Genomic DNA, 21,929 nt, shown 5'->3' with positions numbered 1-21,929 from the left:
TTTTCAGGATATTTTCTTGGCATTCGTTTTACTCAAGTGGTTAGATTAAAGTGTTATTTTGTATGCTGTGAAACCTAACTAGAATTTATTTTCATTCCATAGTTACTTCACATAAATTTTCGATTTCATGTAATATTCAGTTTCATGGTGGCATTTTGAGATTTACTGTACTTTTCAGTTTTTTTTTTTATTAAATGTCGTCTACAACTACTTTCAATAAAATACTGATATATAATAGGGAAATATAACATACACGTGCACTCATGCTCACAAACATACATCACCATATGTATACACAGTGTTTTGTATGTGTGTTTACATACAAAACCGTTTTAATAATTCCTACGAAAAATGTGATAAATTTTCACGAAATAAACTGCTTGTGCTTTGTATAGTTTAACATAGATGAAGATTTTAAAGTCTGAATTTAAATAATGATATTGTGTTTATATGTACTGTAATTAGTGATGAAAGGATGTTTCTGAATTTAAAGCCAGGGTAGCTTAAATTACTAACAGACGGCAAATACACAACTTGAAATCAGAGTCTTTGGAAGAAGCAATAAATTTAGAATTTAAGGCAGCTCCATTTCTCGTCATAGTTAACAAAAGGAACAAACTGAGAAAGATCAGAGTTATAGACAGCGGGTGCTTTTTTGTCCTTGCACAAAGGTAATGGTCTCTCATACAAAGTAGAAAATGTACAAAGGTGGTAAGCTTTTAGTTCAGAACCCCCTGGAGGTATATTTACGTTGAAGTCAACTTGGAGATTCCGCTATTAGGTGTTTTCTTTGAAAAGGGTAATATCTTTTTCAGCACATAACCAGAAATAAGAGTTTATGTCTTCCTTACTTAATCTTCAAAGCTGTATAATTTGGAGCATCTGCTCGGAAAACTGTTAACTTATTTTTCATCATTCATGAAAAGAATACACACCTGCGTAAATGTCTTGGAGAAATAATATCGTTAACAATTTTGCTACAAAGAATTTTTTTTTTTGGGAGGGGGGTTCTATTAACATCTCGATAATGCACGTAGTATATAAATACTTGCATTGTAACTCTTATATAGTTAATTACAAGGAAATTGCATTGTAACTCGAAAATACATTTATTTTCTCAAGAAGCTCCTTTGACCAAGCTATTTACTTGTTTTCTACCCCCAAAGTGATTTTACTCTATAAAAGCCGAACTGCCTGATCTCATTTATCAGCCACTTCATCTATTCTGCTGATGTGTTATCTGCTACTGCTATTTCGTGCTGTTTTGAAAAGAAGCCTATATGGCTAGTGAATCTGAAGAAGGAAGTTTATTATCTAGCTCAGAAAGCGAGTTTTTGTCTTCGTCTGAAACTGAAAGTGATTCAGATGAAGAACAATTAAGCAAAGTGCGGGATTGGTGCAAGATAGACACTTCTAAAACTCAACCTGTTCCTCCTAAATTTCCATTCAGCGCTTGCCCAGGTTTAAAAATGACCATAAAGGATGCGAATGATCCTTTACAATTCCTCCTTCTCTTTATCGATGACGAAGTTGTAAACATTGTAATTGAAGAAACTAATAGATATGCCTCCCAGTATTTGGCCGCAACTATATTAAGTCCACGAGCAAGAACATGCGCATGGACTGAAACAAATCCAAATGAAATAAAAGTGTTTTTTTGTATTGCTTTTATTGCAAGGAATTATGCAGAAGCCAGTGGAGAAATGGTTTTGGACTCAAAGACCAATAATAAGCACTCCATCTATAGGCAAAATAATGACAGAGAGGCGATGCAGTCTCCTTATGAAGTTCTTACGTTTTGAAAATAACGAAACTTTCGACAAAAGTGTACATCCTCAGCCTAAACTGAAAAAAATTTATACCTTTTCTGAAAGGCTGCGACAAAAATTCAAAAACGCATATATCCCTGACAGGGATATAGCTATAGATGAATCTCTGCTGGGTTATAAAGGCCGCCTAGGTTGGAAACAATATATAGCGACTAAAAGAGCTAGATTCGGAATTAAAATATTCCAATTATGCGAATCGTCAAGTGGATATATTTGGAATTTCGTACTTTATACCGGTAAAGGTACTAAATTTGATCTGCGATACGAACAATTTGGAGTTGCAACGAAAAGCGCAATGACGCTGATACATGATTTACTAAACAAAGGCTATAGCTTAACACTAGACAACTTTTATACTTCACTTGAACTTTCGGAATTACTTATCGCGGGAAAAACAGATATATGTGGCACTTTGTGTGCAAATAGGAAAGGTCTTGCTCAAGAACTGAAATCAGAAAGATTGAAGAAGGGCGAAATTATGGCCTTTTAGAAAGGCAAAATATGCATTCTGAAATGGCAAGACAAAAAACCCATTTCATTTTTAATTACCTACCATGGTACAGATTTCGAAACTCTTTCGAAAAATGATAAACTCATACGAAAACCTACTGCTATAATTGACCAAATAAAAAAATGGGAGGAGTGGATAAAGCTTACCAGTGTCTAGCGTATTATCCAGTCATAAGAAACCAACAACTAAAGTATTATAAAAAGATTTTTCGGCATCTCTTAGATCAAGCCGTATGGAATGCTTTCATCATTTATACGAAGTGTGGAAGCCTTTAACAGGCATCTTGAATTTAGACTGAGACTGATAGAGAGATTAATTGAAGAGCATTTAACACAGTTATCGCACCCAAATGACGCATCACAATATGGTAGCATCGTACGTTTAACTGGAAGACATTTTCCTTCTGTTATTCCTCGTACTGGTGCTACTCGAAACAATCCTTCTCGTAGATGTGTTGTGTGCAATAAACAAAGAAATGATAAAGGAAAAAGAATTAGACGCGAAACCAGATACTGGTGCGAAGAATGTAATGTAGGACTATGTGTTCACCCATGTTTTAAAACATATCACACTGTTCAGGACTTCTAAATTATGGTATGTTTCTTCATTACTTTTACTTTTAAAGTGAAAATGCTATTATATTTTAAATTCATCTTATCATTTTCATTACCATAACTCAGATATTTAGATAAAGAACTTTGTCTTTTTAGAAAATCTTAAAAAAAATTTTGGTTAGATGTATGCGAATTCAGTGAAAAGAAGAACTTTTAATTGGTGGTGAAACCCTGTCATTAAGTATCAAATCTGAGTGTAAAATATTTTAATTTTGAATGTATGTATTAATTATATCGTAAATTTAAATATTATTGTAGAATATTGTCAAGCGTTAAATTTTCAAGAAATATGAGTCAAAGCTACGTACAACAGTAAGAACTTATGCTTTTGCTAGTTAAAGAATAACTATTTATTTTCCCATTTTATTTTTAATTCACAATATATTTCATATCATTGTACTCATTGAATGTACTTAGTTTGCCTTAGATTTTGCTGAAGTGTATTTTTGTTCCCTGTATAATTTTTTACTTCATTTTAAATTTATTTTTAGTGTCATCATTAAAAATATTTCATTCTTTGTCTTTGATATTTATGTTATAAAAATATTAAATTAATTTTTGCATTATATTTTAGAAATGCTTTGCATTTTCATTTTAATTGAAAGTCATTTCACCATATTTACAATTGTAAATACTAATCTAATGAAACATAAGAAAACTTTTCATTATATTAAGCAAAATCTGCCTATGTATGATACTTAATATTTTTAGTGACTCAAAGAGATATAATACTTAAATAATAACTGTATCGTGTCAGAGCTCTATTCTTGGTAAAGCGGATTGGCTACATTAAGTATTTCGCAGTATTTTTTACATTTAACACGTATTTAACTAATTGTAATCCGAAAAATCTGCATGAAGGGAATTTTATACTAATTAGAAGCCAGAACTACTATATTTGACTGCTACTAAAATGCTTCAGAATTTTTTTTTCATTTGTTGGAACTTAAAAGGAAAGGTAGCAGCCTAAGTAACAATTGTTTTGCACATTTATAAACATTCTTTGAATTATGATTTTAAGGTTTTGTTAAATAACAAATATTAGCGTATTAATTCTTCGCTTGCATTTCCTTGAAAATACATTTCTAAATCAATGAAAAAAGGCAACTAAATTAATAAGCTGAGTTTTTTTAAAGCTTTAATGTTATTCTTTATTAACAAGTTTGATATCGTAACAAACCTTGAACTGAAGAGGAGGCTCATACAAATAGCAATTAGGGCTAGAAGCATTACTTATATATATGTTAGATGCAGAAAGTTGCTCAAATCTCGAGGTAAGCTAAAAGGATAAATTAATGAAGGATGCTGTAAAAATTTGAGGTAAGTTCCCAAATCAGTTGGGTTGGATTAGATCCGTAAATTACGGAATAACACATTAAGATTATGAGAGGGACTTCTTTCAAAGAGGGCGTTCTAAAGAGAACTTACTTAGGTTACTTATGAGAAAATAATCATAACCTTTTCATATGGGCTCTAGATTTTATTTTTTAAAATACTGAAGCCATTTAGTCAACTATTCAGTCAACAAGGAATAGAAAAACGAATCGACATAAAAGTATATTAAAAAAGACATATATTTTCTAATTAGCCTTTGATTAATTCAGAACGAAGTGTGAGATTTTGTTTAAGAAGGGGCTAACCAAGTTAAAGATTCAATCTTTGACATGTTTTTATGTGTAAAGTAGCATAGATATATACTAAATTAAGCATGTATTTACATAATCTTATATGTTGCAAAATATATTTTGTGAATATCCATAATCAGTATGTTAAATATAACATATTAAAATAAATTAGTATTTTTGATAATTAGATTACATTTATTGATTAGTAAGGAAGCGAAACAATTTTCTAAATTATCGATATAGATAAAACCGAAAATTGAAAATAAATTAATCACGAATCCAAGGCAGCAAGCAATACACAGTGCTAGTGTATTTTTTAGAAACGAATTCTTTTTTTTCTTTAAAAAACAAGCCGTATATTCACAAATCCATCGATATTTTCTTAAACATTTACATATTAACGTTTGTAGCATTCTTCGTTGTGATTAAGTTCATTTGAATAAAATCGGGTATGACGTTTTAAACTGTCTTTAGATCAGATCATAATTTATATTATTTCTGAAAACGTAAAAGGACTTGTGAACAAACAGAAGAAATATTTCAAATGAACTAACAAGGATTTAATAGTTTTAAATCATTGTTGTTATTTTAACATAAATATTCACATACAAATAAATGACCCTTGAATTTTTTCTGTGTTAAGGTAAATATTTTTCTACGCTATGTAATTATTAGATTTGTCTCTGCTATATTAGAAACACTTTTTTGGAAACAAATGGGGGGGGGCATTTTGTTACGATTTCCAAATTTTTTCTGTTTATTGGAGTTGCATGAATGAGTTGAATTTTAAAGGAGTAACCTTTAAAATGAGTTTATTGGAGTTGAATGAATGAGTTGAATTTTAAAGGAGTAACCTGATCTTTTAAAAAAGACATAATTGTCTGTAATGTAAAAGTTTTTAATTCGGAGGTAAAATAATGTACAAATGAGAGAAGTAGAATCGACGCTCTACTTTTGTGCACTTTTCAGGAAAAAATATAAACAAAGGTGAGATGGACAGTGCAGTGTGCGTAGAAGTTGCAAATGAGTTACCAAAAATAGTTTAAATCGGCTTCCCAGGTTCTTGTATAAAAATTGTTAGGTTTTTCACATACAATTAGTATATTAAAATATGCTCACCTTCGAATTAATTTAATTAAATCAAAAGGATAGAAATTTCTCCATTCACCACCAGGACAATGTCATCGTTATTCCCTCCTTTTAGCATGTTGAACAACAGTGTGAAATTATAATATCCGTGTCATCGAATTCTTCAATAAAAATAAGAAAATGAAAAAATAAGAGCCCTGAAATTCTTCTTAACCCTATTGCATAGCTTGCACTACAAATGAATTACATACCTAACATAATGTTGGTAAACGAAGAAAAAAAGAAATATTTAGTTCAGTTATTATACTGTGTTATTTAGTCCTGCGCTACGCTCAGCTGCAATATTTAATCATTGAAATAAACTGCTATACGACCTAATTCGACGAACCTTTTTATTTTGTTTCAAAAACAAGGCTTTGAAATGTATGATACTACTGTTTTTCGTTACAACTCTACAAATCGGAAGCCAAATGCTTTGCTATCCTAATAATATGTTTCATATAAACTTTACAAATTAGTTCAAATACCTCTAATTTATTGTAGAAGACGGCTTTTAAAGAGATGTATTCTTGCACATCTGTTTATCAGCAAAGCCAAATCAGTTGCTAGAGGTCACGTGTGTTCAAAATTTCAGACGCTAGTGCCATAATTTCCGTAATCTTTTAGTTTTCTGCATAAAAACCATACTTAATACTCAGTCCTTCAGTATTTAAAATAAAGATAGATGTATGTGATATAAATGATAGTAGAAGTCTTAATTTTCCCACTACTATCACTTTATCAGATTTTGTTTCGTGGGTAAGATTAAAAGCACGATTTTACTACATAATATATATGAAGGTAACTGAAAAAATAAATGGTAAATACTGTAATAAATGAACCTAAGTGTACGTGAAAGAAAGAGCAAAAAACAAAAACAATGTTGCTTTGAAAATGATTAAACTTTGTTGTCGCAGATGAAATTCGAAATAACACTCGAAATATTTTCTCTGCGTAAGCCTTAACGTTTAATATATATATGATTATTACAAAATGATAATTCTTTAGGGCCTTCCATTAATCGATAAAAAATAAATGACAGTTTTAATATATTTTTTATTTAATTTTTAAAAAAATTTACATATTATTTACAATTAAAAGAAATCAATGCGCAGAAAAAAAAAAAAAAAAAAAATCTGAAAGGTTTCAGATTTTAAATTACGTCCAAAAAAGAGTTTATTATTTTTTTTTTTAACGTTTTTGTGTTTACTTTTATTTATTTACCTTTGTTAACGTTTTGTGTTCACCTTTATTTATTAAATATTATGTTGTACGTACTCAAACTATAAAATTCACTTCAACAGCAATATCTCAAATTACATATCTTTAGAATTTCCGATACAGAGCCTCGCGCTGGAGATAACTTTTTTTTCCGTACAGTGTTGCTATTGCTCGCTTTGAAATAGTTTCGTTTTTTTAATCAAAAATTCGTTGAAGGGTTACAAAATCTGAAATCAATAATAAAATAAATTTCAAATTCAAATTAGGGCTTCCACGTGCCCATATTCTATGGAAAATTATGTTATTCAAATTTGGGTGGCTCTAGGTACCGTTGTTTTATCACAATGCGAGAAACATACGTACATTTATTGAGATTCTTCATTATTTAATTTCTTTAAATATAAGACAGGGCGATAATACATGGTGGCAACGATTTCAAAAGTGATTCAGCCTCTTAGCAAAATGCCAAAACGAAATTAATAGTCCTTCAGAGCCAACCTGCACTTTTGGACTTAAAAAAAAACGACCGAATGGATGTAAAATGCACAATTTAAGGGAAATTTCCTTGCGTGACAAGGTATTCCAGATTACCTCAGCTTAAAGGTAATAATTTTATCAGATTTTAAATAATGAGAAAATGGAATTTAGACTCCCAGGTATATGATATACCGATGAGACAAATAATATGTACGTATGTCCGATCTGTAACAGAACTGCTATAGGGAAATATTAAGTTGCATTATACATAAAGTTTTGCTTAATTTAATAACATATATAGTGAGACATCAGATAAATAAACAGCTAATGAGCAATATATCGAAAAACTAAGCAGTGAAGAAAATCACGTCATATCATATGCTCCTTTTTTTAGAAGGCGGCTGAAAAACCGGCAAAAATATTTTGTAATTATGTTATTACATTTAAATTGCATAATTGAAACGGCGATAACCGAAGAATCAAATTATCGCAGTTAATTTTATAGACAGTTTTAATTTAGCTCTATTAAAATTTTAATACTTATAAATTTCATTACATTATAAGGTATTTCTCGCGCCTTCGTGGTGTGGTGGTCTGCACGCTCAGCGCGTAATTGAGAGGTCCGGGGTTCGATTCCCGGCAAAGGCGTTGCATATTTTTCATCACTCCTGCTTTCCAAAAATTACCTAATTTCTCTACAGTGGTGCCTGAACTAAAAGGGTGTTGGATGACGATTCTCCCCCCCCTGGATTTGGCGACCTAAAAACCCAGTTGCCAAATCCCACCTTCTTGGTATGCCTTTCTGGTGTGGTAGTCTGCACGCTCAGCGCATAATTGAAAGGTCCATGGTTCGCTTCCCGGCATTGCTTATTTTTCATTTTTTCTGCTTCCAAAATACCTAACGTCTCTACAACGTAAATAAATAACAAAAATTGTGTTTATGATTTCTCATTCATGAATAAGTTTTTTGATAAAATTATTCAAGCTAATTTGTTTTAAGTGCATTCTGCACTCTGATTTATCCCAGTTTGGAAAGTGTGTCTAGAAGCAAAATATTGTTTGCATTTTACTCTCCTTCGAAAAAAGTTTCAACACTTCAAATGTATTTACTGCCTTTTTTTATGTCATACTTTCTCAGTGTATGTATATCGTACTTCCTCAGAATGATATATGTATATAGAGGACTGTCGTACTTCCTCAGTCCTACTTTTACATCGCACTTTATCGGAAGCTCATTTGATTTAACTGAAAGCGATGAAAAATACTAAGGTTATCTGCTTAAAGAGCGTAATGCTTTCGTGAAGGATTCTGTAAGGAAACCTACCTCACATTTGTACTCCCTATGGAGAAATCCACAAACGCAGCCAGGTGACATAATTCTGGCACAGGTCGAAAACTCAAATTCTTTGGGCTTATCCAATCGGCCATCAGAAGGCCCAGTTTTATAGAAAATTACTTGAATCAAGTCATTGAGAATTTAATAATTTATTGTTACATAGTATCTGCTAAATAACTTAAAGATGACATAGATTTAAAATTCTAACATAGTGCAGCGGTAATATCTCTGAACACTAGTACTTCGAGCCAGTGTCTAGTTCTGGCGAACAGGCTGACTCCATAGAGGCTTTCATGGTTTTCCTTATGTGTTAACGTCAGTGCCAGCTAGTTTTCCTTAAGCAGTTCTCCACGAAAGCATGCCTTCATTAGACAGATAATACTTACGAATACTTGTTTTGCCGCAATCAAATAAATAAAACTAAACCTAAAACACTTATGTTTTTTTGCTACCTTTTAAAGGACGTTTTACACACAACATCCTCCTGTAACAGCAATGAGATAATTTTACTTGATCGCATATTTCATATTGATATATTTTACTCGTTCCAATATTCAAAAGGATAATTATAACACTATTTTGGCTGATTATAGAGTGAGAAATAGATTATAGAACAGATGGTCATAGATGATAGAAATCGATCTTTACAGAGAGTTTGTATCATTGTTACATTGTGGTTGAACTGACTACTTATATTATATACAGGTAGCTAACATAAATTTAAGCATACCAAATTTATGAGTAAAAATATTACTTTAGAATGAATATTACACAAATATTTTCCAGAAAAACAATTTAAAGTGGAAATATTGTGCGATATGCATTCTAAAACAATATTTTCCTCCTTAAATTGTCTTTCTGAAAACCGTAACTGGTTTTATATGTAATATTTTATAAAAGGATTTAAAGAAAATTTAATCAGTTATTCTTTAAAATTTCAACTTTCCTTGAAAAGAAAATGTATTTAATGTGTTTCTTCTCAAGGTATGCTATTTAGATTATTTCTTGACTTCTGTAGAATATTTACAAACAAATAAAGCTGATACATTTGAGATCATTTGATATTCAAACCATATATTTATTTATTCTGAAACATCTTAAAAAACCTGATGCGGACACCTCATGACTTCCTTGTACGACAAATAAATGAAACGCAATTTTTGCTAAACTTCATTTAAACCTATTTCGTTTGAAAAGGAGATATGATCTTCCATTTCAAAATGCCCCTTTGGCACTGCCGAAAGCAATAAAAAAGGGAGGTGCACAATTATATGTTATACAGATGCCCCATACAGAAACTTTCAACATTCTACGGTTAACCGTTTTTGAGTTATGCGATATACATGCATACATACGTACAGACATACGTCGCGCTAAAACTAGTCATAAGTCCTAAATTTAAAATTTCATCATTTTATGTTAAGTTATGCGACATACGTACGTGTAAACGTCATGATGGAACTATTCAAAATGGAAATTTCCTTTGAAATATGAAAATCGAAATGTTTCGCGATTACAATACTTTATTTATTTCTCACAAGTCAAAACGGTGTCATAAATAACTAACTACTAATAAATTTACGATGCAATCTAAAGAATTATTTAAATCTAACACTTTAAACTGGAATAAAGTTATAATATTTGAAAATTAAATATAAACATAATACTAAAATAAGTTGCGAATAATTTGTATTCGAAAAATTGGAACACGAGAGAAAAAAAATCTCACAAATTACCTTTGTATATTAAAAAGTATTTCCTCAGAAAATAAGGATAAAAAAATGCAAGATTAATTTTTCACCATTATCGAAGCAATTCCTTAAAGAAACTGAAAATTTAAAGCATTTTACGTAGTTTCTCTTACTGATGTATATTGACTAACTTTCTGTATTCGGCACATATCTTGATTTAAGGTACGAGTAATATATAGCATATGTGTTAGTGTGCAAATTATAAAGTAGCCAAATAGGAGATAAAATACTATTTTAGCAACCAGTCTCGTGACGAAGATACCATAGGGAGAAAAACTAATTTCACTCGCTAAATTCAACGGAGGGGAGAATTAGCTTAATTATATCCACATGGTAAGGGGGGCCCGCTTTTGAAGCAGTTTGAGTAAAAATGCTTGCCGCACTTGCGACAGTCCTGGTAAGAAAACACGATTATTTTTACGTCGTTTCCTGAAAAAACCCGTAACCCTCGGGGGGTTAAAGAAGATGCTTTTAATAAATTTCTAGAAATTGTAAGATGTGTTGAATGGGAAAAATTAAAAATTTCTTTGTAGTTTATTTGCAAAGAGTGTTTTTTGTTTTTTGTTTTTGTGAAGTTTGAAAGTGATATTTCTGCTTTTAAAAGAAGCTTTCATTATGGTAAGTGCATTTCATTTTATTGTTTCTATTTTGTAGAATGTTATATTCATTGTTTTTTGTATGAATTTCCATTTCTGTTGTTTTTTGAATTGTCTGAAATTTATTTTAGTTTATTTTCTTGATTTGTTTTTAGTGTAGATAGTGCAATTCGTAGATTTTTTTTTAAAGTTTAAACATGATACTGTGTACATGGTATTCTTTGAAATTTATTGTTGTTATGTTAATTTATTAAAGCGAGGTGTGCGTAGTTCGTAAATTCGTTTATTGCCTACAGTGTGCAATTCGTAGATTTTTTTTAATGTTTAAACAGGATACTGTGTACGTGGTATTCTTTATTCTTTGAAATTTATTTTGTTATGTTAATTTATTAAAGCGAGGTGTGCGTAGTTCGTAAATTCGTTTATTGCCTACAGTGTGCAATTCGTAGATTTTTTTTTAAAGTTTAAACAGGATACTGTGTACATGGTATTCTTTGAAATTTATTGTTGTTATGTTAATTTATTAAAGGGAGGTGTGCGTAGTTCGTAGATTCGTTCGTTGCCTACGTTGTGCCATTGGTAGATGTTTTTTTAAGTTAAAATATGTCGCTGTGTACATGGATTCTAGTTAAATATTTTTGGTTAGAAACTGCACGTTTTTGCTATCTAAATTTTTTGTTTTTGTTTTGGATTTTTAGCTTAAATCGTGTGTTCAAAACGTAGTTTTTGCATGTGCGAAAACCGCGTTTTTGGAGGCATTTTAGGCTTAGAGTTCGAAATGTAGATAAAAAATTTAGATAGTAATATGGCCGCGTGAAGTTTCTCGCCAAAAATATTTGGCGAGAAATTTGGTGACTTGAGGGCGCATATCAGAGTAGTTCCAAAATTTGTAACGGCAACGTTCATGCCTTCCTCCTAAAACAATACAGAAGCATATAAGCTTTTACTTCGGCATCAAGCTAGAGACATTTCGATGAAATTATCACTTCAATACTGCTTTTATTAGTTGAGACCGAAAGCAACATAAAGAATTACTAAGTCTATATACAACAAAACAAATATTTTTAGCTTTAGTCCTAAACAGAAGAAATAATTTCATGATTACTCATGACATTAATGGGTTACACACAATATAAAAAGTGCCAGAGGTTTAATATCAGATCGAATCAAGAACAGATGGTCGGATTGAAAACAACCACTATGTCAAATAACAAAAACACTACACATGACAGAAAAGAATGTAATCATACATGAGGTTTAAAAACTCAAATAAATGTAGATCAAAAATTTATTTGGAAAAAAGTACTTACGTTAAATTCAAATTTAGTTAATGCAATACATCAAACTTCCATACAACTATTATCACGGAACACAACCAAGGCTGTATTATTAACTTTGCCGGCGCTGCCAGTTTCTTTACCTTAATTTTCCAATAAGTTCAGTGTAAGAATAAAAGGACCAAATATTGCTACAATAGTTACACTTCAAAAAAATTATTATTTGTTAAAAAAAGTTCAGTAATAGATAAACAGGTCATAAAACTTTCATACAATTTCATTCACTTCAAAATATTTCTTAAAAATGTAAACTTTATGGATGAAAAATGACACTGAAATCTCTTGTAAATATTTTATTCTTATCGTACGAAATTTTGATGTCTGAAGAAGAAAGTTCATGTTTTTAATTTTTTGGGGAAACTTTCCTGCCCTACCAGCCACAATTTTTTATGCAGTGGTAAGAGAGCATCTCTGTTCCCGTCTATGCTTTGCAAGACATGTGATTAGGGAAAGTGATAAGAAATATATTAGCAGTGGCAACAGGAATTCAAGTCTCCATGTTTTATGCAGTTGCGCGAAGTGTTGTTGTAGGTGCTGTTAAAGCTACATCTCGTTTTGAGGCACAGCTAAATTTGATCCAAGAACAAAAGAAGCATTTGTTAAAAAAGTCTAATTTTCGTTTACTATCGTTCAAAGCGGTTGCTGCAATGGAAGAGCACGGCGTTGTGCCTGATGTAGTTGATACTGTGCCCCAGTATACCGCAGAGGTACGTCCAAGTATTCAGAACATATCTTGTCGAATATATATATACATAAATACTTTTAAATTATGGTGCATAAGTTCAATTTAGATCCATACACCTAACGTGGAGATAAATTTTCATCATTTCTTGTGCTGTTGTACTTACTATGGGAATATTAAAAGGTTGTTTAAAATATTATTTATGGTTTCGATTTGAAATTGAATATATGGGTAGTGAGTTGCGAGGCAAATTTTCCGTGGCAGTTCTTTGGGTTAATCTGTGGATTATGGTAACTCGGCGATTTTTTGGCGAAAATTTGGCGACCAACCCTGCTACAGCAACCTGCTAGTTTTGTTTTGGACGGCATTTTGTTTTCACGAAGTAAAGGCTTTTTTTTTAACTCGACATTTTTTCCAACAATCTGCTAGCCGAATTACGCTTATGCTAGAACTTTTATGGAACAAAAGTGCTTAATCATGACGAAGATTAGGTGCGAAATTGGGAGAAAGTGTAGAATTACAAACTGCTTACCGCGTTTTTAAGAATTGCACAAACACGGTATCCATGTACACGTCGACCTATTTTCACTGAAAAAAACATCCCAGAATTGCACCAAAATGGCATTGCGCACACTCTTGACTTCATCCATGCACACTGATAAAGTCCTAGATAGTAACCTTTATCGCCTTACCAAAATGTCGCCAAACTACCTGTTACCATATTCCAAAGATTATCCGTTTTCAGATAACCGGCACTTGGCGAATTTTTGAAAATATCTACTACTAATAATCTCTATCTTTTATGACAAACTCCTTGTATGACTACTTTGACTGATTTTAATATAGTTTTCTATATGTATGTAAGGTAAAAAATATGCAAGTCAAAAGTATAGCTTAAAAAGCTGCTTGATTGCTCATTTATAGTTTGGATACTTCCTCTCTAGTAATAACTTTCTCGAAACTGCATCATATCTGAAAACTAATGGTTTAATCCTAGTATCCGGTGCACACGGGATTTGGCAACTTTTATGATGAGCAGTAAAAACAGGACATATACGATGAGTAGTAAACAGGTAGTTATACATAGTATATGCTATGTATATAGTGTATAGTATACTATCACTATATATACATAGACGTTCTTTTGGTCATTTTTGGTGTTGGCGATAATTTTCAAAATCGCACAAGGCTGCACCGTATACTAGGATTTTACCAAGCTAATTCCATATTATGTCATATGAAACTAAGCATTGCCTACAAGTTTTAGCCAATCAGATTAATAAAAATTGTAATATAACTACTGTTGCAATCCATCTACCCTCCAACTTTCTTTGTCAACCTTTGGTAGTTTTAGGATGTCTCATGCTTAGTTGATTCTGTGGTAAAAGTTTACAATTGGGTGCCTTTTTTTTTGGCGCCAAGATCGGAGCCAGGAAGGCACAATTTCAAGATGGCCGCCACACAAAACCAAAGTAAGAAGTCAAAGAATTGCACAAACTCTGTCCATGTACACATTAATCTGTTGTCACTTAAAAAAACATCCTAGAATTGCACAAACTAGGCATTGTGCACTGCCTTAAATTTGTACATGTACACATCAATCTATTTTCATTTAAATAAAATCAGGGAGCTAAAACACAGATAAAACTATCATGGTAACCAGAAGTGAGGTTTCATCGGCAAAATTTAAAAAAAAAAAAAAAAAGAAAAGTTGCTAATCGAAGAGGCACCCAATTCTACACTAGATCTGATTCTGTTAAAAAAAATATTATACATCATCATCAAAGATTGTTTGTTGCAGATAGGCTCCATTTTGATGGGTCATGCCATAGGGCAGACAACAAGTAATAAATAGATATTTGGATTATCAAGTGGTTTCTTTTTTAATTCTTCAAAAGCACTCCACATCTTCTACTATGTAATTGATGTTTTCAGTCATTTTCTAATTTCAGTCCACTTGCAACTGCAGAATAATGTCTTCCCATGTCAACCACTCATCTCATATCAAATTACTAGAAGGAACTAAATCATATCATCACATATACAGTCAAAAGTCGTTAATCCGGACTCGTTGGGACTTCAGCGATTCCGGATTATCGATTTTTCTGGATTATAGATCATTAGTTTAAATCTGGTAAGATGGCATGTAGAAATTATAAAATTAAAAATATGAAACCGTAATTTATGAAATAAAGAACAATTATGATCTAAAGGGTATCAAAATTTACAAAAAAAAGCTTAATATTTATTTGTTTACTTTATTAAACATTTCTTTCAATGTAAGTTGTTTAAGTTGCTTCGTTTTTTATGTGATAATACATTCTCTTTAATTCTATAAACAGACATAATTTCTTGTTCAGTTACAAAGTTCCGCTGTTCAAGTCCTATAATTGCTGTGTTGAAAATACCGACTAATTTGTCAATCAAAATTTTTTCGTTTTCAGTAAACTCTGTCACTTTCTTCGCTATCGGAAGTGAATTATAATGACGAATTTCATTTAAATCATATCAAAGACAGAGTACATCGAGATGAAATACTACATTTAGTAAGGAATTATAAGCCAAATAAAATAAAAACATCTGCCCTGAAGATAAGGATAGTGCGGACAGATCAACTTCCAATTCATTGTGCGCCGCGGCGTTAAAGATAAACAAAGGATATGCCTTTATCCATTTTTGTGCAGCAATTCCACTTTTTGTTTAATGGACTTCGAAACATCGCTTTGTAGATCCTTTACATATTAGTAAATATATATCAGAAATTCTATTTGACATAATCGAAAGTTCAAGCTTACTTTTATAAAATTGCTCTAACAGTCTGCAAAAAATAATAAGCTGAATCCAATTCGAAGATTAAGGAACAATGCAATCTGCAACATTAACTGAATTATATAATTTTAGCTTAGCTTATACCATCTGTTATACATTAAACGCGCGTTCGTAAACGTATTTTGCGCACACGCGTATTCGCAGCCGTAAAGGTCTTACGCGCGCGCAGAAAGTTTTTAGCTTTGATGTCCGGATTATAGATCATTCCAGATTATGGGTGTCCGAATTAACGACTTTTGACTGTATATACTATTTTGGAAATGTAATAACTGGCAAATCTAGCTGTTACTAAAAAAATGGGGTTTTTTGTTCCTAAGGAATATTGTACCACAATTACGTGAAGACTTTTCTTTTATAACATATGCTTTTTTTCCTTTTCCGCAACTTTGAGCCAGTTCTGTTTTCGCGCTCTAAGATTTTAAAAAGAGCAGTTTCTTACGGTGGGATTTTGGGTTGACGATTACCCTTTCCTTGTCGGTAATAATTTTTACAGACCACACACAAAGTATAACAGAGTAGGACATTTTGAACTTATGGTTAAAATACTAATTCTGCTATTAAACACTTTGAACCTTATCGCATACTTTTTCCGAGAACTACAAAATTTCGGCTTCTCCAGAGCAGTTTGAATTCTACTTTCTGTACCAAGAACGCAGTTTGGCCATCTTTAGAATTCAGTTAGATTACGCATAGAAAGTTGTGTTAAGATTTCAGCAAGTGTGTTTTTCAATTATTGTTTCAAAAAGGTTTTCAGTTTTTTGCTGTTTAAGGCTCGGATTTGACGTTTCATTTATAGAAATCTCTACATACAGTTTTTTGTTTTCTTGGTTTTAAAAGTTTAGCATAATCAGGGACCTCCCAATTTTTTAGTTTTGTTTAAATGAGTATTAGTTGTGCTCTTTATTTAAACTTGCTTTTGAATTTCGGATTAGCATACATTGGTTTTAGACCAATTTGTTGTTTTGAATTTCAATGTACATAATGTAAAGTTCTATGGTTTTTTAATTGTCATTTTGGTACAATGTTATGCTTTATTCTTTTTTCCAAATGATTCAAAAATGTGTAGGGAAAATTCTGGTACATTTGAGATTCGAGTTTTCGGTTTTATATGAAGTGTGTAATAAAAATTTGATCAAATCTCTTTACGGTTTTGGATCTCAAATGGACCACGAGAACGAAACATATTAATAGACTTCTATAAAGCTTTAATTCATTTTCTGAAAGGAAATTAATTTTTATTTGTATATTTTCCCTTGCACATTTTTATTTTTCGAGTTTGTTCTGCTATGAATTCTTTTTTTAATTGGATTTGTTTTGATACTGTGTTAAACCTCCTGTACATGGTTGCAATTATTATATTATAGAAGAGTTGCCATGCTTTTATTCCAATTTAATAATAAATTTAGATGCTTTAAGTTTATTCTTAAAGTATATTCTTATTAATCTTCTATTATTTAAAGTTTGAAATTTTGTTATTCATGATTTACTTCAAGTCCCCGTAAAACATTATTAACAATTTACATTCAAGTTACTTTAAAACATTTTTTCGGAATTAAACTTCCTATCTATGGGTTCATTCTTTTTAGATACTTCTACTAAAATTGATATTAGGAGATAATATAATCAATATTTCGGCTAATCTTTGGAATATGGTAACAGGTAGTTTGGCGACATTTTGGTAAGGCGATAAAGGTTACTACCTAGGACTTTAGCAGTGTACATAAATAAAGTCAAGAGTGTGTGCAATGCCATTTCTGTGAAATTCTGGGATTTTTTTAAAGTGAAAATAGGTCGACGTGTACATGGATGATACTGTGTATGTGCAATTCTTAAAAACACGGCAAGCTGTGGGCAATTCTGCACTTTCTCCCAATTTCACACCTAATCTTCGTCATGATTAAGCATTTTTGTTCCATAAAAGTTCTAGCATAAGCGTAATTCGGTTAGCAGATAGTTGGAAAAAAAATGTTGAGTTAAAGAAAAGGGTTGATCTTTACATTACGGTAACTTGGCGATTTTTTGGTGAAAATTTGGCAACCAACTCTCCTACAGCAACCCTCTATTTTTTTTTCCCCGCCGCCATTTTGTCTTCACGAAGTAAAGACATGTTTCTTTTCTTCTTATCTACTGAACACTTCTTCCAACAATCTACTAGCCGAATTACACTTATGCTAGAAATTTTATCAAACAAAACTGCTTAATCATGACAAATATTCACTGCAAAATTGGGAAAAAGTGCACAATACCATACTCCTTACGCGTTTTTCAAAATAACACATACACATAAACCATGTACACGCCGACTTATTTTTACTTAAAAAAACATCCCAGAATTGCACAAAAATGGCATTGCGCACACTCTTCACTATATCCATGTACACTGCTTTTTTCTCATAAATTAGAAAAATTTCACGAAAATACATGACAATTTTCTCAATCTTTAAACCCGGTAAAAAGAACATATATGAAATTACCTGATCGCGAAAAAGTATTTACCCTTTACAAATATGAACATTTCCACATATAAAATAAATAAAATATCCAAAAACTTTTACCTCTAAATCATCTATTACATTATACACATCACCAACGAACTCATACTGCAAGCATTACAAATACTTACTATCAAATATTTAAATTATTTCCATGCACGTTTATTTCAACTTAAACGTATAATACCAAATTCCTACAAACATAAAATTCACAAAATAACTATCATTTAATTAAAATATCACTAAACCATGTACACGTCGACTTATTTTTACTTAAAAAAACATCCCAGAATTGCAGAAAAATGGTATTGCGCACACTCTTCACTATATCCATGTACACTGCTTTTTTCTCATAAATTAGAAAAATTTCACGAAAATACATGACAATTTTCTTAATCTTTAAACCCGGTAAAAAGAACATATATGAAATTACCTGATCGCGAAAAAGTATTTACCCTTTACAAATATGAACATTTCCACATATAAAATAAATAAAATATCCAAAAACTTTTACCTCTAAATCATCTATTACATTATACACGTCACCAACGAACTCATACTGCAAGCATTACAAATACTTACTATCAAATATTTAAATTATTTCCATGCACGTTTATTTCAACTTAAACGTATAATACCAAATTCCTACAAACATAAAATTCACAAAATAACTATCATTTAATTAAAATATCACTAAACCATGTACACGTCGACTTATTTTTACTTAAAAAAACATCCCAGAATTGCAGAAAAATGGTATTGCGCACACTCTTCACTATATCCATGTACACTGCTTTTTTCTCATAAATTAGAAAAATTTCACGAAAATACATGACAATTTTCTCAATCTTTAAACCCGGTAAAAAGAACATATATGAAATTACCTGATCGCGAAAAAGTATTTACCCTTTACAAATATGAACATTTCCATATATAAAATAAATAAAATATCCAAAAACCTTTACCTCTAAATCATCTATTACATTATACACGTCACCCACGAATTCATACCGCAAGCATTACAAATACTTAGTATCAAATATTTAAATTATTTCCATGCACGTTTATTTCAACTTAAACGTATACCAAATTCCTACAAACATAAAATTCACAAAATAACTATCATTTCATTCAAATAGAATTAAATTCAAAAACACTACTTAAAATATAAATGAGCACATACATAAAATTAATAAAAATTACCTTACAGTCCTAATTACTTTAAACTAAATCATTGCTAATAACAATTTCCCCAATAATACCAAATTCCTTTCCACCTTACATTTAGAACAATGCATAAAAATAATATCCTCAAATAATTAAAAATACTAACTTACCTAATCGTCTTCAGAATCTTGATTACGTGGCGGATACACTTTTCTAATTCATTCAATAAAATTATTGAAAAATTTTTTCTGCGAATTTTTCCTCCGTACTTCCTCCGCTAAATAAAAAGCAAACTTCTCTTTATCACAATGCCTAAATACCCATTTCGCATTCACTTTAGTTAGGGCCATGGGATCCAAAAATTAAACAACACTGTTTCACACAACACAGAATAAAGCTAAATACAAAATTTCCACATTTTTTCCCGATTTCCCCCCTTTTCCGATTAAAGAACCGTAATTCGTCCATTAATATCACATGACATATCCCATGATCTCTCATTTCCCTCACGCAAAATAATGCGTAATCGGAACTGAGTACTGCTCACATTATTACCAAAGTCCCAGGTAGTAACCTTTATCGCCTCCAAAATGTCGCCAAACTACTAGTTACCATATTGTAAAGATCAACCAAAAAAGCCTTTACTTTGTGAAAACAAAACCTAGCAGGTTGCTGTAGCAGGGTTGGTCGCCAAAAAATCGCCAAGTTACCATAATCCAAAGATTAACCAATATTTCTTTAGTAAATAAATTATTATTATCTTACTTTGCAGCTATTGCGCAAGTATTAGAATAACGTGTTTGCGAACTAAGTGAATTTAAGATCATACAACATTATATATATATATATACATACACAGTACAAAGTCTGTAATCCGGACCTCTATGCGTTTAATGTGTAACATACAGTATAAGCTAGGCTAAATTTATCTAAGGCATTTCAGTTAATGTTGCAGATTGTGCTGTTCCTTTATCTTCTAATTGGATCCGGCTTATTAGTTTTTGTAGACTGTTAGAACAATTTTGTAAAAATTAAGCTTGAACTTTCAATTATGTCAGAAAGAGTTTACAATTTTGGAGGTGCCAAAGGATCTACAAAGCGAAAGCATGTTTCTATGTCCATTAAACAAAAAGTGGAATTGCTGCAAAAAATGGATAAAGGCCTATCTGTCTCAAAATTATGCGAGAAGTATTGCATTGGAAAGTCCACTATATATGACACAAGAAAAAGGAACTTTTTGAATTTTTTGTGGAAGCATCTTAAACAATTTACATTGAAAGAAATGTTTAATAAAGTAAACAAATATTAAGCTTTTTTTTTTTTTTGTAAATTTTGATACCCTTTAGATCATAATTGTTCTTTATTTCAAAAATTACGATTTCATATTTTTAATTGTATAATTTCTGCATGGCATCTTACCAGATTTAAATTGATGATCTATAATCTGGAAAAAACCCTAATCCGGAATCGCCGAAGTCCCGACGAGTCCAGATTACGGACTTTGTACTGTATATCAAAGCTATATTTGAAGACATCTTTAGAAATTTCAAGACACTTTCAACTGGGAGTAATTGCCAAGCAGGTTCATTTTCATTGTAGAACTGATGGTAATGAAAAAGCTGATTTCCTCACATAGAAAGAACAACTTACTAAGTGCATTAGATTTCATTTTCTAAAGCCTTTGATGAATTTAATTTGTAAATTTTTCATGCAGACTCATTGCAAGCATGTAATTGAAGAACTAGAAATGCTGTTTGAACAGGTTCACCTGTGATTCCAGGTTCTCAAAAACATATAGTTTTTGCAAAATTCAAAATTTTGACAGGTCACGAATTTAAAGGTTAAAATAAATCAAAAAAGTTTAGACTGATGCACAGTTTGAAAAATTCTTATTAATTTCGAGGGTTATCTGATACAGTACAAAGTTTGTAATCAGGAGTCGTCGGGACTTCAGCGATTCCAGATTAAGGGTTTTTCCGGATTATAGATCATCAATTTAAATCTGGTAAGATGGCATGCAGAAATTATACAATAAGAAATACGAAACCGTAATTTACGAAATATAGAGCAGTTACGATCTAAAGGGTATCAAATTCTCTCTCGGTGATAGGGAGTTTGTTAAACAATGCATGCTCAAAGTTTGTGATGCTTTATGTCCAGACAAAAAAAAAAAAAAAAAAAGAAATTGAAACTGTAAGCATATCTCGAAAAATGGTGAGTTCCAGAATCGAAGATAACCATAAAAATTTGACATCACATTTAAAATGATTCGATCTTTAGCCCGTGACCGAAAAAGTTTGCCCATCCCTGGACTACAAGAGTCAAAGATTGGCT

General features: G+C 31.3%; 2 protein-coding genes across 2 annotated transcripts in view; one reads left to right on the top strand and one right to left on the bottom strand.

Annotated features, from left to right (window-relative positions):
* Positions 1 to 12,548, bottom strand: part of LOC118204471 (phosducin-like protein 3) — a 38,924-nt gene extending 26,376 nt beyond the window's left edge. The window contains exon 1 of the mRNA XM_085807556.1: positions 12,399 to 12,548. The gene's annotated coding sequence lies outside the window, so the exon portion shown is untranslated. The remainder of the gene's footprint in view (positions 1 to 12,398) is intronic.
* A 348-nt stretch (positions 12,549 to 12,896) lies between these two features.
* LOC118180009 (protein D3-like) overlaps positions 12,897 to 21,929 on the top strand; it is a 37,334-nt gene continuing 28,301 nt past the window's right edge. The window contains exon 1 of the mRNA XM_035349164.1: positions 12,897 to 13,132. Coding sequence (XP_035205055.1) covers positions 12,923 to 13,132 — 210 coding nt within the window. The 5' untranslated portion in view covers positions 12,897 to 12,922. The remainder of the gene's footprint in view (positions 13,133 to 21,929) is intronic.

This window comes from Stegodyphus dumicola, chromosome X1 (genome assembly GCF_044657685.1).
Source record: "Stegodyphus dumicola isolate Sdum_Otavi_A_Nest chromosome X1, ASM4465768v1".
NCBI classification, from domain to species: Eukaryota; Metazoa; Arthropoda; class Arachnida; order Araneae; family Eresidae; genus Stegodyphus; species Stegodyphus dumicola.
Note: the sequence above shows the minus strand (reverse complement) of the source record. Positions and strands in the feature narration are given on the sequence as shown.